General features: G+C 42.6%; 1 protein-coding gene across 9 annotated transcripts in view; it reads left to right on the top strand.

Annotated features, from left to right (window-relative positions):
- MACROD2 (mono-ADP ribosylhydrolase 2) overlaps positions 1 to 17,929 on the top strand; it is a 924,269-nt gene that overhangs the window by 847,387 nt on the left and 58,953 nt on the right. For 5 of the 9 annotated variants that reach the window (XM_086743836.1, XM_086743834.1, XM_086743832.1 and 2 more), the window contains one exon: positions 4,546 to 4,629. The exons of 2 other annotated variants lie outside the window; for them this stretch is intronic. In XM_086743836.1, the coding sequence (XP_086599962.1) occupies positions 4,546 to 4,629 (84 nt within the window). The remainder of the gene's footprint in view (positions 1 to 4,545; positions 4,630 to 17,929) is intronic. 2 more of the 9 variants (XM_086743837.1, XM_086743833.1) reach the window with 1 other exon arrangement.

Below are 17,929 nucleotides of genomic sequence, written 5' to 3'. Positions count from 1 at the left end.
GCCTTGGGAACAGCTACAGAATTAGCTGGGAGCGAGGAATAACAGATGACCAAATGTGTGTATTATTGAGTGATGGATACATTATGAAAGTAATCTGTCTTGTGTTTCTACCACCCTGAAGTGCAAATATCTCATTACATGCAGAAAGGCCTTTCTTTCTATGATTTTCTGTCAAAATAAATAAGGGAATGTCTTGATTACATCTGCCAGATAACCTCAATTAATATCTACATTAACACTATAAATCAACAAGCATGAATGATCATTTTAACGACTTAATCACATAACGTCACTGCATATAGTGAATGTACTAGAATAAGAAAAACATTTTAAAATAAAAATAATCTAGTTTTATTAAATGTACACACTCAAGACCACTCTTTTAATGGCATTTGACTCTCAGGATTTTAATCCATCAGTTTGTTATTCTGGATGCTGTATCTTGTAGCAACTGCTGACTTAATGGCACCATTTAATTCAAAGAGCTTTGATGTTATAGTATGTCATACAGTTTGCTATTAGAATGGCTTGAGTTAAAAGGGCAGATGCAGTAATAGCAGGTACAGACTTGTACAGTTCTACGTCTCAGCTTTCCTTTATGAATGATGTCCTACATAAGCAAAGAGAAGGACCAGATAACTTAATAGTATTGTCTACCTTTAAATTTAGCAATTTAACACTGGAGAGTCATGATGCTTAATATTTTAAGCTCCATTAAGGGAGGATAATTCTAAGCTTTAACTGAAGGACTTTGCTTTTATACCCATAGATTCACATATTCACGCACAGAAGCGTGCAAAATAAGCCCTAATACTGCTGTAATTGTGTGCGCACTTGCAGTGATTGCATGTGGCAATTATAGAAGCATGTGCTGTTATGAGAAGCACAGTCCACATTCCTACACAATAGTATCGCATTATTATGCACTGACATAAGTTAATTCTCTTACCATTCAAAAAAATTGGAAAAAAAGAAACACACAGAAGTTTCAGTTTTAAATCTATATTCTCCCTCAACCTGTTCATCTTTGCTCTCTGCCAGGTACCAAAACCTTTTGACCTCACTTGTATGAATGTCGCCACACTACTGTCTCTCATTTCCCATCTATTAGTTGTTCGTAATAAATGCCGTGCTGGTTATCCTGTTTCTATCCTGAGCATCCTAATCAACCACCTATTCATTACTTCAGAACCCACAGCCAGCTAGAATGGCAGGACAAAAGATCTTCGTTCACACTAACAAGAGAAGCCCTATTATAAACAATGCCTTATAAATTCAGAATTTCTTTGTACATTCCACTGTGTGCACACTCTTATACTTGGCTACTTTTTTTTGAGGGAGACTTTCTCTTTTTTTTCTGAGATGAAAATAACAATCACTTGTAACCAGGGAGATTTGAAAGTTGTGGGGGATTTTGGGAAGAGCTAACTTGGAGACAGACAGTGAGATTTAAGTGACTTGTTGACCCTCTGAATTAGCCTATAAAGAAGAATCATTTCTCTCAGTGTTGAAGCTCAGAAACCTTTTTGCACAGATGATCACAATTAGGAAAGCTTTTAATACAGTCAGTTGAGACACCTATCTAGGTGTGCTATTTTTAAACAGAAATTGCAGACAAAAATTCCATAATATTTGGCTAACTGTTCTGAAAGACATACATACTGTTGGAAAGCAGAAAGGGTTAAGCATTGTATTTTGATCATTGTTTTGAAGACTGCACAAATCCTTTTCTTTCTATGGAATGATGGAAATCTGCTAAAAAACAGTGAAACTGTGACTGAAATCTTCTCCTGGGACAGTACCTCTACGTCCTTTTGTGAGCATTTTCAGGTTCTTTGTAGAATGCAAAAAGATAATTTCTTTTGAGATAGTAACAGTTCTGACTTCTCTGAATGTAAGCCTCCTCCCTCTCCATCTGTGTACTGTCAATTAAGATGTTAGTTGTATCATCTAATGTATTCAGATACTCCTGAAAGAGCTGGCTGGACATTTGCACTTAAACTTGATTGACATTTGACTTGCAGAACTGGAGGAAGCTTCACAGGTTGGTTAGATGATAAAATTCATCACTAGAGGAGTGAGTGTTGATTGAAACACTCCTGTTGATTCAGTCCTCTGATGTGAATTGCTGTCAACCAAAAAAGGGAACGTAACAGGTAGTTCATTGACATTAGAACCAAAGAAGCCACAGTTCAATATAGTCCACTATAAATATTCAAGTTATTTTTTTAAAGAATAGGAGAGTGTAGGCAGGAATCAGTCTTTAAAAGCCTGGTTATTTTCAAGACCTTTCTTTTGTATTCTTTGTTGAACTCTATCACCCTTGCTCCTAAGTAACCCATTTAAAGGGTTGACAAAGTATATCTTTATTTGGCCATTTTTGCCTTTATTTTTCCCCACAGAATTTCTTGTGGTTACTCCTACATTCTCACCACTGCAGAAATAAATTGATCTTAGCACTTGAAAACTCTTATTTTCCTCAAAATATTGTATTTGAATTTCAAGTTCAGATGAGCAAATGTGATGACATGACAGATTAGATGTCCTATGTTAAGTGCTGTCAGGAAAGGTCTACCTCTTGATACCAAGCCAAACCTCAAAGCATGTTCTGCCCTTCATGTTCTGAACTACATAGAATTCTATAACAACACAGAAATTTCATTCTAGAAGAAATTTTTAATAACAATATTCAGTTTGGCTTTTTTGAGTAATTCTCATTCTTTATAATTTAGCAAGTGAGATGGAATTTAATCACTCAATTTTGGAACTTTTTGTTGACTTCTTGAACTGTTGCTTCACATAAGTTCCTGCCAGCTTCCCAGCTTTTTTTTTTTTTTTTAATGCATAAGTACAGTAGAATAACCGGTTTCCCAGGAGGGCAGGCAGAGAACTTTTCTGAGTTTCTTGAACTCTATGCAAAGCCAACAATTCATTCCCTTTTTGCCTCTTGAATGAACATGATATTCCCCTTGACCCTGCAAGTTCCCTTTCCACATCCTCACTTACTTCTTTCATACCTCCTTTTTGGAAACTTTCAGCAATTTGGTTCTAGATATACGTAGTTGTGGAAGGGTAGAAGATAAAGGGTAGTATCTGCAGCTCTTAGCAGAGCCAAGTCCTTTATGGGAGCTGGGCATCTGATTGCTGCAAACTGTTTAAAAATCCAGTGACATACAGACTAGATGCTTGTGTGGGGTATGCATGACTGCAGAAGAGACAGGAGGTTTCAGAACACTTAAGCAATTTGTAATATGCATGCATATAGCTTTTTCCCCAGTTGCTAATTAGCTGATCAGTTTGAGGTAATACCATGATGCTTATTTTCTCACAGCACGGCAATAGGGGGAAATCGGGCAAGGTCATATGTCTTCCTAAATTTCCTGCTAACAAGTGGTCGAGGTTTCTTTCCAGAACGCACAAAAGTATGTTTTCTTTAGGCTTCTCCATCACCGAAGCCTTCAGTTGGCCACAGGGAATTGAGAGGTTTGATGGAAAGTCAAATGATGGAAAGTCAAATGACACAAAGCCATTTTTCCTGTCACAGTTGAATAGATTCAATAGGTGTAATGAATTGGGTTTTAATTGTCTGCCATTCTCTGCTTTCGTGGTTAAGCTACAATATTTGAAGAATGTTTTAATTAGTGAACCTGCTTTCATTAAATGCCATAATTTACAAATACCTTTTGTGATTAATTTCCATCTTGGCCTCCCTTTTGCACTAACAGGCTTTCTGTGCTACCAGTTTCTGCCTTGAGGTCTATCATAGCACACAAACAGTAATTTCATCCTTTATGCTAAGATTTTGATATTTTGAAAATGCTGTAGAAAAAGTTCATTATTTTTAAAGTTTAACCAAGTGATATTAAAGACTATGAACTTCAGTCCCTACAAATAGGGGTGATCTTAAACTCAACTGGCCTCAGTTACTGTTTTTACTTTGGAGGTTTTCCTTTTCCTTTTCCTGTATCTTCCTGTTACTTTCTGGCTAAAAGGTTGGAATGGATTTTTTCAGCTAGGACATTTCTATCTCCTAAAGCTTTTATTTCCCTAACTTTACCTCACTATCAAACTTTCTTCCCTACTTTTCATTACTAATTTCAGTAAATATTCATTTGTTACTGTGTTATAACATTGAATGGAGAATTGAGCTGAGAGGGAAAAATCATTTCACTTAGATTATGTCTCCACAGTTCCATAATGCAGTATAATGTATATTATGTTAAAAACTACAAATTAAAATATTATTAAAATTTCTATTTCTGAAGAAATTAATAGCTTGTGAAGAAGTATGTTATTTTAGTTATGAGATTTCTTCACTGCTCTCAGGTGAAAGTTAGGGAAAGTCCAGTCTAAGCTGAAAGATATCTATTATGACTTTTATAAGAGATGACACAGATTACTTTTAGTAATAGAAAGATGGGCATCAGGTACTGAATGGAGTGCTGAGATAACATGTACTCACAGTTGTTGTATCATGCATAGTAATACTTGATACAATAAAACAATGTCAAAATAATACATGTATTTTTTTTTTAATGTTTAAAGAAGGATTGGAACAAAAAGGCCAGCCTCCATCTCCCACAAAGAGCAAAGCAGAGCAGCCTGAGGGCCTGCAAAATGATGCTGAAGGTAGGTGGTCTGACAGCTTTTCAGAGCTATTAATCAATTTTGCATTTGGAGGAGAAAGGTTTACTCTGAATACTTGGGAAAGAACTGGAAAACTTGATTAAGAATGTTGTTTGCACACACTTAGAAAGTTCCTTTTGGCCTAGATCATGAGATTGTAATTCTTCTGAAGTGTATTTCATCTCAAGGTAGGTTCAGAATTACAAATACTGTTTTTATGTGATAGGCTACTGATTATTGCTCATATAAAATGAGAAAATGATGCTGTTTTATCTCTAACCTGTTCTGACTTTATGTAATTAATAATATAAAATGTAATGCATGTTGTGTAGGGCTTGGGTCATAGTCTGGTTGGTTAAGTTGATCAGGTAAACTAGCTACCTGCTGCAAAACACAGAGCAATAAAGTTCTTGCCTTGCTTTTCTACAATTTTTTGCTGTATCCCTTTCCACTCCAGTTATGGTGTTTACAGCTCTATATCTTATGCAGTTTATTGCTTCCATCCATGGTCAGAAGCCACAGGTGCTTAACATTATGCTTATAGTGTTCCTGTGAGTGCTTTCCTGCACTCGAGTCTTCACAGGGCAGCTTGTCCATGTGTATGGAGGTAAATGTGGTCTATGTTGTTCTAAAATTGGATCAAAGTATATTTTCTTAATCTATACCTCATTGGGAGAGTTGTTAAAAGATGTTAACATCAAGGACTTATTTTCAGAGTGCAGAGTTTCACATTGCTCTCGTATGTGTGGAAAAGCAAAACGCCCTAGTGCTGGAGAATTCCCTTACATGAAATAGTTAAAAGGATGAACCTTAATCTTTAATTCTTGACAGTTCTTTATCATGGATTCTCTTTGACCTAGTGTTCCTCAAATGACACATTTCATTCTGCACCTCAACCAGTGGCTCCACGATCATAATCATTTTGACCTAGCGCTGTGCATTCAGCTCCTAAAATATCCTGACTGGGGTATAGTGTGAGTCATAAAGAGCAGAAAAATGTTAACATCTATCACTTTAAGTAACTGCTAGTAACATCTTGTCACTAACATTGTGACTGGTTGTTAATGGCAAGTACTTAAAGCAATAGCTGTCATCGCCTGGAAGGTGTGGGGGGACCCAAGAAATCTCATCCTGACTGGTCGTCTTTCCTTTCATGCTGCACTAAAACCGGCTGAAATTAAAATACCAATTTTATGTTTGGATTAGAGACTTCAGTGATGACCAACCACATTGTCAATTTCTATGCAGGCTAAACAGCGTGTGGGATTGTGGTGTCATTTTCCATATTCACAAATAGGCAAAACAATAGTAGTTTTTATGATATATTTTTGTATTGAGTGTGTCTAAAAGCTTTCATTCTATCAGTGTCTTTAAAAAAACAAAAGAGGGGGGAAAAGTGTTGCAAAACTGTAAGGTTTTTTTTTCCATTTGAAAAATAACTGATGATGTTCCAGTAACTATTTCAATGGCTCACTACATACAGTTTCCTAGCTTACTGTGCCTGTCAATGTTTCCTGGTGACCTACAGTTCGTTTTGTGGATCACAAACAAATGCATTGGAAAGGTGAAGTAAATAATATGGTGATAGAATGACTGCGTTACCTTTGAGCTGTAAAATGCCTGAACTCCTTCAATTTGATGTCGTACAGTAGATTTTGCCAATACAGAATTGAGGCCTGTAACACATAATCACTGCTGCAAAATTTAATCTAGCCAGTGATGGAGTCCTCTTCTCCTTAGGCAGGAATCAGTTCGGAAATGATTAGGACCAAAAGTCTAAATTTAGACTTGAGAGTTGCTGTGATAGGGGGAAAAAAAAAAAAGGTAATTAAAGTGTTTGCTAAGGGAGGCTGAGGAAGAAACCTGAATCAGATTTCTGTGGCGTTACCTGTGCCTCTATTTTTCACTCAGTCGCCGAGGCAACAGGTTCGGAGTCGGCACGATCCGCAGCGGCGCGGCACAGCGCAGCGCAGCCCAGCCACGGGATTCCCGAACCTGGGAAGCTCAGGGGGGAGCGGAGCGAGGCGCCAGGAGCCCGCAGCTCGCGCGAGAGCGGCTGACGAGATGCGGGCGGAGCCAGGGGGCACCGGCGGCTCGGCCCCTCTCCCCGTATAAAGCAGGCCCTAGGGAATGCATGGGATTCCGAGCGCGGCGCGGCAGTTCGCGGCGGGAGGGCGCCGACCCCGGGCACTTGCTGTTTTCCGACTCTCAGGGCAACATGGCCAACACCCGCCTGAGAACAAAGGCTGTAGCTCCAGCCGGGAGGCCTGCACCGGCTCCCCCTGCGGCGGTCGATGCTTCCGTACAGACAGAGCAGCCGAGGGAAGAGGCTGCGGTGCAGACCTCGGGCTGCAGGCAGTGCCTGGACCCTACTCCCGGGGCAAGGGCAGGCGGCAGCCCTGACTGCAGAAGGTGTGCCCAGGTGGAGGAGCTCCTGCGGCAGGTGGCTGAGCTGCAGGAGGCGGTCAGGAGGCTACGGGACATCAGGGAGGCGGAGAGGGAGCTGGAAGCTTGGTTCCAAGCACAGTCTGCAACAGAACCACAGCATCCAGTGACCCAATCAACTCCCTCCCTCCGCCACTGACACACGACATTAGCAAGCAGGCAGAAGATGCCAATGAATGGAAAGCTGCAAGGGCAAAGGCGCAGCAGGTGGAAGAAGCAGCTTCCCCTGAACCCCAAGGTGCCCCTGCAGAGCCGCTTTGCCACTCTGCAGGCCAACGAAGTAAGACCCAGCACCTCAGGGGAGGCACAGGAGCCGTCTGAGGTAGCCTGACTGGCTCGCATGATAACTAGCGGTACCAAGAAAAAGAGATGTGTGGTAGTAGTGGGTGACTCCCTCCTGAGAGGTACAGAGGCACCCATCTGCCAACCTGATGTGCTCTCTCGGGAGGTAAGCTGTCTCCCAGGGGCTCGTATCAGGGATGTTGCAGAGAGACTACCTAGCCTCGTACAGCGCACAGACCTATCTGCTACTGATGTTTCATGTGGGGGCCAGTGACACAGCTGGCAGCAGCCTGAGAAACATCAGAAGGGATTTCAGGGCCCTGGGTTCAACAGTCAAAGATTCTGGGGCACAGGTGGTATTCTCATCAATCCTCCTGGTCGAAGGGCAGGGACCTGAAAGGGCCAGACATACCTGGCAGGTCAACTCGTGGCTCAGGGAGTGGTGCTACAGCCAGGGCTTTGGGTGTCTAGATCACGGGGCGTGTTTTTAGAAGCCCGGGCTGCTAGGGGCGGATGGCATGCACCTAACCAAGAAGGGGAAGAGTGTGCTTGGACGAAGACTTGCCGGACTTGTCCAGAGGGCTTTAAACTAGTGTTGCTGGGGGAGGGGGAGCACAGTTCAGCCCACTGCTGTCAGCATGGTGCCAGTGCCAGCATCAAGGGTCCAGAAGCTGAGGAAGGATCGCAGGTATGTGCAAATGAACTTAAACTGTGGTCCAATAGAACCCCTGTCACTCCAGCCAGCAAGTCGGCGTTGTCGGGGGCCCAGCTGAAGTGTCTGTATACCAATGCACACAGCATGGGGAATAAACAAGAAGAACTGGAGATGCGTGCGCACGAGCAGAGCTATGACCTTGTTGGCATCACGGAGACATGGTGGGACGACTCGTATGACTGGAGTGTCAACATGGAGGGTTATAGGCTTTTTAGGAAGGACAGGAAGGGAAGACGAGAAGGGGGTGTTGCTCTCTATGTCAGCAACCGGCTGGAGTGCGTGGAGCTCTGCCTGGGGATGGAGGAGGAGCTGACAGAGAGCTTATGGGTCGAGACTAGAGGATGGGGACGGACAGGAGATGTTACAGGCCGCCTGGCCAGGAAGACAGAGCAGACGAGGCGCTCTATAGCCAGATAGGAGCAGCCTCACGGTCACAGGCCCTGATCCTCATGGGGGACTTCAACCACCCTGACATCTGTTGGAGAGACAACACGGCAGGGCACAGGCAGTCCAGGAGGTTCCTGGAATGCATGGACGATAACTTCTTCCTGCAGGCGATAGAGGAGCCAACAAGGAGGGGTGCCATGCTAGACCTTGTGCTCACCAACAGGGAGGGACTGGTGGGGGTTATGAAACTGAAGGACAGCGTTGGCTGCAGCGACCACAACACGGTGGAGTTCAAGATCCACAGGGCAGCGAGGAAACTACATGGCAAGCTCTCTCCCCTGGACTATACGAAGGCAGATTTTGGCCTCTTCAGGGACCTGATGGGCCAAATGCTATGGGAGGCGGCCCTGGAGGGAAGAGGGGCTCAGGAAAGTTGGTCCACATTCGAGGAGCACCTCCTCCAAGCTCAGCAGAGGTGCATCCCGATGAAGAACAAGTCAGGCAAAAAGGCCAGGAGGCCTGTGTGGATGAGCAAGGAGCTCCTGGACCAACTGAAAGTGAAGAGGAAAGCCTATAGAGGGTGAAAGCAGAGACAGGTAGCCTGGGAGGACTACAAAGAGGCTGTGCGAGTGGCCAGGGATTGGGTGAGGAAGGCTAAAGCCCTGACAGAACTGAATCTGGCCAGGGATATAAAAAGCAACAAGAAAAGCTTCTATAGGTATGTAGGGGACAAAAAAAAAGTCCAAGAAGAATATAGGCCCCCTCCGGGAGGAAACCGGTGTCCTGGTTACCTGGGACATGGAGAAAGCTGAGGTACTCAATTACTTTTTTGCCTCAGTCTTCACCGATAAGGGCTCTTGTCCCGCCACTCAAGCTGTAGAAGGCACAAGCAGGGACTGTGAGGATGAACCGCCCACTGTACTCGAAGAGCAGGTTCGGGATCATCTGAGGAACCTGAAGGTGCACAAGTCCATGGGACCTGATGAGATCCATCCGGGGGTCCTGAGGGAACTGGCGGATGAAGTTGCCAAGCCACTGGCCATCATATTTGAGAAATCGTGGCAGTCTGGTGAGGTCCCCGATGACTGGAAGAGAGGGAACTTAACCCCCATTTTTAAAAAGGGGAGCAAGGAGGACCCGGGCAACTACAGGCCGGTCAGCCTCACCTCTGTGCCTGGCAAGGTCATGGAGCAGATTCTCCTGGAAACCATGCTAAGGCACATGGAGAGCAAGGAGGTGGTTGGTGACAGCCAACATGGCTTCACCAAGGGCAGATCGTGCCTGAGCAATTTGGTGGCCTTCTATGACGGGGTGACAGCATTGGTGGACAAGGGACAAACAACTGACATCATCTACCTGGACGTGTGCATAGCTTTTGACACTGTCCTGCATGACATCCTTCTCTTTAAACTGGAGAGTCATGGGTTTGATGGACCCACTTTGTGGATAAGGAATTGGCTGGATGGCCGCACTCGGAGAAATGGTGGTTAACAGCTCAATGTCCATGTGGAGACCGGTCACAAGTGGCGTCCCTCAAGGGTCCGTGTTGGGCCCGGCCCTGTTCAACATCTTTGTTGGTGACATGGACAGTGGGATAGAGTGCACCCTCAGCAAGTTCGCTGATGACACCAAGCTGTGTGGTGCCATTGACACGTGGGAGGGGAGGGATGCCATCCAGAGGGACCTTGACAGGCTGGAGAGGTGGGCCCATGCCAACCTCATGAAGTTCAACCAGGCCAAGTGCAAGGTCCTGTACCTGGGTCGTGGCAATTCCAGGCACAAATACAGGCTGGGCGGGGAATGGATTGAGAGCAGCCCTGAGGAGAAGGACTTGGGAGTGCTGGTGGACGAGAAGCTTAACATGAGCAGGCAATGCGCCCTCGCGGCCCAGAAGGCCAACCGCATCCTGGGCTGCATCAAAAGGAGTGTGGCCAGCAGGTCGAGGGAGGTGATTCTGCCCCTCTACTCTGCCCTGGTGAGACCCCACCTGGAGTACTGTGTCCAGTTCTGGAGCCCCCACCATAAGAAGGACGTGGACCAGTTGGAAAAGGTCCAGAGGAGGGCCACAAAGATAATAAAAGGGCTGGAGCACCTCTCTTATGAGGACAGGCTGAGAGAGTTGGGGCTGTTCAGCCTGGAGAAGAGGAGGCTCCGGGGAGACCTTATAGCGGTCTTCCAGTACCTCAAGGGGGCCTACAGGAAAGATGGGGAGAGGCTGTTCAATAGGGCTTCTTGTGATAGGACTAGGGGTAATGGTTTCAAAATAGAGGGAGGTAGATTTAGATTGGATATTAGGAAAAAAATTTTTACACTGAGGGTTATAGAACACTGGAACAGGTTTCCCAGAAAGGTGGTGGATGCCCCATCCCTGGAAATGTTCATGGCCAGGCTGGATGAGTCTCTGAGCAACCTGATCTAGTCGGGGATATCCCTGTTCCTTGCAGGGGGGTTGGACTAGATGACCTTTGAAGGTCCCTTCCAACTCTAACCATTCTATGATTCTATGATTTTTGAAGAGCAGTTAGGCTCCAGACACTGAATTCCTATAAAGTTGCCGAGTGGCTAGACTCTAATGTAACATGTGAGCCATTTCCACTTAAGTAAATGAGATTTGCAGAGATTTGTCTGAGAACAGGATTTAGTTTCTGCTGTTCTAATTGTTAACTGTTGATTTTGACTAATTAAAAGAACTTTTAATGGGGAGCTTTGAAGATTATAAAAGCTGTGAATATGTCACATGAACCAGAACTGCATGTCTGAATAGTTTTATTTAGGTAGGAGTTTGTCTTCACTTACGAAAAACTGCCTTTTTCATCTTTTTTTTTTTTTCCTTTTTAGAAGAACTTCTGAGTAGCTAGTGCATATAAACAGTCTCATATGGAACACAATAAGGCCAAACTCTGTCTGAGGTCAACTTTGTTGAATTTTCCTCATGGTAAAATTGAAGTGCTTTGTGTTCAGTATGTTTTAACTTTGGGGTAGCTCAGATGCTTTAGGTACCCCAAGTTTAAACAAACAAACAAACAACAAAAACAAAAAAAAAAACCCAGCACCAAAAAAACCCAACCTATAGCTTCTAGCCATAAAAGTAAGTCCAAAGATTTAATGTAAGATATTATTTCCCCCTTGGTAACATGATCGTATGTAAAATATTTAACAAATACACACTGAGGCACAGGAACAACCAGATATTTTTTTTTCTGCTTTTTAGGCTTTGTCTTTTTAGGCTGAAGATGGGAATATAACTCGCTATTTTAACAGCCTCATGCATGCCCTTGTGGCAGTCTGTAAAAATTATTCCGCTGAGTTCAGTAATATTTCTGCTGTAATATTTTTCTCCAGCACGCCAAGCTGGTTCATTGGCTAGAGGTAATGGAGCCGTATCTTTTCAGTGCATGTAAAAATCTCCACAGAAGATCATGGAAAGTAGGCTGTTTCATTATTACCCTCTCTGCAATCAAGAAAAGTCAAATAAGTGGCTGTGTGTAAGGAGCTTGTTTTGCAGTAAGCTAAAATAAACACTTGACATGTTAATGAAAGCAATTTTATACTGAACCTCTAAAATATGAGTAGTGTCTGTTGTTATGCTATTAGATATATTGTTCTCTGCCTTCAGACTGTTGATAGAGAAAAGCGAGTGTGAACTGCATAGCAGATTCTCCTGTCAATGGTTGTATTCCATAGTTTTTCATTGTAGCATGGGTTGTTGTCTGGGGGAAATGAATAGACTGGATACATGGAGAAGCATTCTTTACTCCCAGCCTTCCTGCAGTATTTCATGTTTGACATGTGCAAACATACCGTGTAATTTTCTTTTTTTTTTTTTTTTCTTCTTTTTTTCCTTTTCCTGAGTCCTGGGAGAGTAACATCAGCCAGTGATAATTTTGCTTTTCCCCTTAGTCATGTGCACTGAGTGATTGAGTGATTGTAAAGTCTCAGGTGAGAAAAAGATGTTTGACTCTAAACAAAACTTAGCACATCTTACTTTAGTAGATTCATAACACAGTCCTAAAGTAATTACATAGACAAAGTGGCAGTACTTGTTGCAGCATAGCATCCACAACTTAGCACAAATGCCACCTGTTCTCATCCTTGCTAATTGTCACCAAGCAAAAGCTTTTTACGAAAGTCTAACAAAACAAAAATTTAAAATGTTCCTTATTTCTCTCCTCCCCAAATGTCCTCCTATATATATAGAATGGTGAGGTGTGTGCAATAGATTTTCTTGATACTGGGAGAAGCAAAACTTTCTTTCCTTATGGGATTTCTCAGCAAGATAGGAAACAGAGCCTGACCAAGAGCTGCCCCATGAGTACCCACTGTGGTCTGCAGGTGATCAATATTGTATCAAAGACAACTAATGCATCTAATAGCAGCAGTATAAATGTCTGATCTTTCTTCTCCTCCAGGAGAAAGATAATCCATACAGCAAAAGCCATTTCTGTGCCTCTGAGGTCAAGATCCTCCTTTCCCTCCCTCAAGGGATGTGAAGACAGAACTGGAGCTCTGCAAGTTGTCTTACTCCAGCTCTTCTCATAAGCTTCTTCCAGAATGAATGACCAGATTCTTCCTGATAGATTGATTGGTCTCACGCAGTCAACCTAGCTGAAGCCACTGTATGTGCAAGGAGCTGGTCTGTTGGAATTGCTCGTCCAGAATGAACTTTGTCTCCTTTCTGTTCACTTGGTAGGAAGTAGAACAGTTTGATGGATAAGCCAAGCCAGGAAGGTCAAAATGAACACAAATCACCTTTAAGACAGTTGGTTGAGTTGGTTCCTTTGCCTTATGGGGTCATCACACTATCAACCCCTTAACTTTCAAGGGCAACATCAAATGTCTGAAATCTTGCTCAGCAGTGTCAGGAGTCGAGGGTCACCAGCAGGGTCCTGCCTCACTCAGAGTCTGTTGCACTCTATCCACGAGATATGTCAGTCTAGTGATTTGAGTACATAGTAGAAATTAAGCAAAATGGAGTCACATCTTATCTTGACAACTCGTTGGTTCTGCAGGTCACAGTGATTAGGCAGGATGCTCACTGAGAGGGAGACACCCTGGCTCCTCATTCCTTCTCCCAGAACATTTTTGTCCAATGAGAAAAAGTGCATAGTCTTGGGAGTAGAAAATAAAACTAATTTTACAGTTAGTCCTTTAATTGTGAGATTACGGTAAGACTTCCCCTTCCTGGTTCTCCTTTATAGACCACAATTTTTGCAGCTTTGCTGCTCACTGCCTAGCTTCATAGTGATATAGCATAGGCACCCACAAAAGTCAACAGTGCTTGGCTTGTGCTCCTTTCCTCTGAGGTGATATCAAGCCTCCTGCGGTCCGGGGAGGTGCATACAATGGCAGCTGTGTGTTACCATGTTACGGTTGCACAGCGATGTTCAAAGCATCTTTTCTATGGGCCTTCTAGTACTATGCAGACCTGATTGTCTCTCTCTTTAAGGTATGGATTAATACTGACTAGATTTGACTTCTGATTAGTTTTAAAATGTTCCTCTGTTTATAGCAAGCAATTCCTTATCATTTGAGAAATTGTAACTACATTTTTTCTTTACATCCCACAGGGCAGTAATATTCTTCAATAAATTTCTGCTCCACTCATAATCTACTAAAAATGAACATCTAGACACATAATTATATTTCAAAAACACACACTCTCTTATTCCGCCTCAAAAGTGCTACTTCTTATTAAGATAGCTTAGAAGTTACTGTATTCTTTTTGCCACCAAACTAAATACTTAAATAAAATTTAAATTAAGATAAAGTACTACAGAAAAAATTCCCTGGGAAGCGTTTGTATCAAACGTGTCTGTAAAATATTTCACCTTAATGCAGATCAGTTGTATTTAAAGTGATGCTATTAACCCCTATCCACTTTGGTTGATTGATAGGTTCTTTTTTCATTTCTGTTTTGAAGTCCACCATCTGTCTTGACTGATTACAGCTCTCAGAATATCGGGTGATCACTTTCCACTTAGCCAGGTGAAAACCAGGACGTTATCTGTATTTGTGCTTGCTCCCTGAGCAAACCCTTCTTAGAAGATTCTTTTAATTGCTGAAGTGGCTTCTAGTGTTTCATTAAGTTGCCATGCAGTGGCCACACAAGACAACTTTGAAAATGCAGCTCATTTTGGCCTCTTCAGGTGACATACAGTCCTGTTGCTTTGACCATTTACCCATTTGGGTTTCTTTTAGCAGCCAAATGTACGTGTTTGTAAACCATATCAGGCAAACAGTTGTGATTCCTGTTTTCACACTAGATGCTTCAGAGAAGGTTTTCTTTCTTCTGAAATGAGCTAAGGTGTAAAATACTAAGTTACTAAAGTGACTAATGCAATGTTGTCAGAGAAGAATAATATGCAGTGACAAACCAGTGTACCTGCAGGGGACTCATCTATCAAGGAATTAATTTCTCATTTGTAATCATGACATGCATAACAGTAAACCATAGAGATTGTTCAGGTGCGGTGCAGAAGACAGGGCTAGTCCCTTAATTCTGAAATTTTAATACAAAATAGTTTATGTTTTGGTTCACATTTTATGCCATTTTTAACAAGTGTGATCTCCTGTGTGGCTTCTCTCTCCACTTTGTTACATTGCCACACCACATGATTTCATGACCTGTAAGCAAAAAAAAAAATTTAAATAGATCTCATGTTTTATTTTGACTGTGGCTTGGAAAAGAAGCTGTGCCACAGTCGTTAACGGTGTGCAGTTACCTAGTCTCTTAGGCAAATCAGAAAAGTATGAATGAATACTAAATTGACACATAACGATAAAATTTGTGATCGTATTGTGCACCACCTTCACGTATGGGCTGTTGGCCCGCACTTTGTCCCTTGGTTCTTCCCTAGCCAGGAAAGGTATAACGAAGATGAGTTACTTCCCTTGTGACCCACGGAGGAGTAAGGCAAGGGGAACACCCCTAGTGACTTCAGTGGGCTGTAGATTAGGCTCCTATATTTCTCAGGACATTAAATAGGTAAAATACAACTGTGTTACTTTAAACCTGTGAGATAGTGCCCACGAGCTATAGTTGCCTCATTCTTTTCCCACACTCCTCAACAATTCTTTACAAAATGCTGGATGAAAATGAAAACCTGCTATTTATTACACTGACAGCTTCACTAAGCTGAGTGCACTGACAGCAGCGCATTCAGGTCTGCATCTGCAGCGAGGTAAATTGTTAAAGCAAGACGCAGGGAAGAAATCTTATAACTCCATTAAACAATTACTGCAGATAGCTCTTTACTAACCCTTCTTAAAATTTACCCCAAAGGGGTTATATACAAGTAGTGATTAAAACTGACCTAAATCATAATTTAATTAAAAGAAATTAAAATGCAAACTGAAAATGTTCAGTAACCTCAAGACACCACCCTAATGATTCATTTTAATGCATTTGTAGTTCTGCAATAATGACCTTTGTGTGTATGTGCTTTTTGTTTTATGTCTGATATCATTTTGCCACTGGAATAGTCTGAAAATGGTTGCAGGCTGTATGATCTTGAGTGAATATGTGGATATACGTGTGCTTTCTTCTCACATATAAGGATTTTCACTGAAGTCAGCATATCTACTAATGTATACAGAATGTAACAGCTGTAAGATCAAGGCCAATATTTTTAATTTTCTCTTTAATTAGTTTCTCTGTTATCCTAGAAGGACCTTCACATCATTAGTGTGATTACTGTGGCAGTATTTCTGTGCTGTAAAAAAGATAATTCAAAACTGGCATCCCTTATCTGCCAGATTTTGTTTTGCATTTGCATTTGTCACAGAAGCATGGCCCAACTTGGAGAGAGATTCACAGGCCAGACCACAGGAGAGATGCAGGGTCGCTGACCACCCAGAGAACTAGAGTGCCATGCAGGGGTATATCAGGGTCAAACCTGGTGCTCGGGAATGTGGTACGTACACAGATACGTGAGAGCAGCAACCAAGATGTGAGCCTGAGGTGTTGGCCCTCTATCTCTTTTATTTCTAGTCCAAGAAGGAGAAGGTTGATTGAAGGAACCTTACTCTGTTGACACACTATGGGTGATATAAGTACACTATGCTTTCTCAGTAGTGAAAACTGTTTTATTATTAATAACATCTATGTTGGAGAGGTAGAAGTAGTCTAGTTTGTACTGGTTATGCAGAATTTATTCCTTTAACTAAAAATACATTATCTGCAATTCTGTTTTCTTCTGGAAAATGTCTTTTTTGCACCAGTTTTTGAGACACTGACTTTGGCCTCATCTCTAAGTACGTCGCTGACTGCTTGTGAAGAAAGGCACTGCTGAAGAGGAGTAGGTGTATGAGTGAACCTGGCACTTATTCAGCTCTGAAATGGGAAGAGCCAAGAGGCCAGCAGGCTATTAATATCTTTGACTTGCCATGTTTGTTGCAAGAACAGTGAAAGATGCAAAAAGCCATGTGCCTCCAGACTCTCACAGAGAAAATGGGAAGAATACTAAAACCTGCTCTGGTGCTGCTGCTGAGAGTTTGTCCTTTGGACTTTCATGGGGATCTTGTCCTGGCCCTCTCCCATCTGACTGCTGGTTTATTATTCATCATATCATCTGCTTCGTTTCGGGGCTGCTACTGCAGCTGGCATATCACTGTGCATGCTAAGTACCTCTCTTTAACATAAAGTGGGCAGACACTCAGAGAGTATCCGGTTTTCTAGTTTAGTTAGAAGTGCTACTTGCTCTGCCAGCTTGCTGAGTGTGCTGATTGATCACTATTTAGCCTGTTTTCTACCAAATATAAATATATCATTGGGGTGGGGGGTAGAGGGGACAGATTTTCCTACTGATCCCCAAGAATAGGGTCAAGAGGAGAGAGCAAGCACCTATCAGGCAGTAGTCACCTTGGCAAGGGAAAGCAAAATACATGGCCAGAAGTAGATATTTTAGTGTCTCGTGCTTATTTTGTTTGTACGGTGCTACTGTAATTCCCAAACTCCTGTTTTTTCAACTGACTGCCATGCTGGGGAAAAGAAACAGATGTTCCTATTTGTCTTTTGATGTGGCTCAAAATCATTTACATTTGCTGGCCTAACATGACATGACATGTCGTTCACTACTTTTTCTGTCTCCTTTGGAGTAAGTGACAGAATGCTGTTCAATTACTAGCATAATAGAAGAGCAGATATTGTGAGGACAGCCTTCTCATAAAGGAAATGCAGTCGCCAATTGCTGCAGTAGTGGAAAGAGAAGAATGGCAGATACTGTAGAAGCCATCCAGTGGAAAAGATCTTGTTATTATTAATAATGTCATGGGGAAGACTCAAGGGAAATGCACTGGGTCTGGCTTTTCTGCCTGAAGAAAAGGAGAGCCAGGGGTGAATAAAAATATGGGGAAAAACTGTCTTGCTACTCTTGTAAAATATATTTCCCGCTCTTTGCCTTGAGCATGTGCTACTTAAAGCCTTTCCATTTGCTCTGTGCCCAGCTCCAATGGAGAGCAATAATTATAGAAAGA

This window comes from Chlamydotis macqueenii, chromosome 3 (genome assembly GCF_036417535.1).
Source record: "Chlamydotis macqueenii isolate bChlMac1 chromosome 3, bChlMac1.mat, whole genome shotgun sequence".
Lineage (NCBI taxonomy): Eukaryota > Metazoa > Chordata > Aves > Otidiformes > Otididae > Chlamydotis > Chlamydotis macqueenii.
The sequence above is the reverse complement of the archived record's forward strand: the minus strand, read 5'-3'. Positions and strand labels throughout refer to the sequence as shown.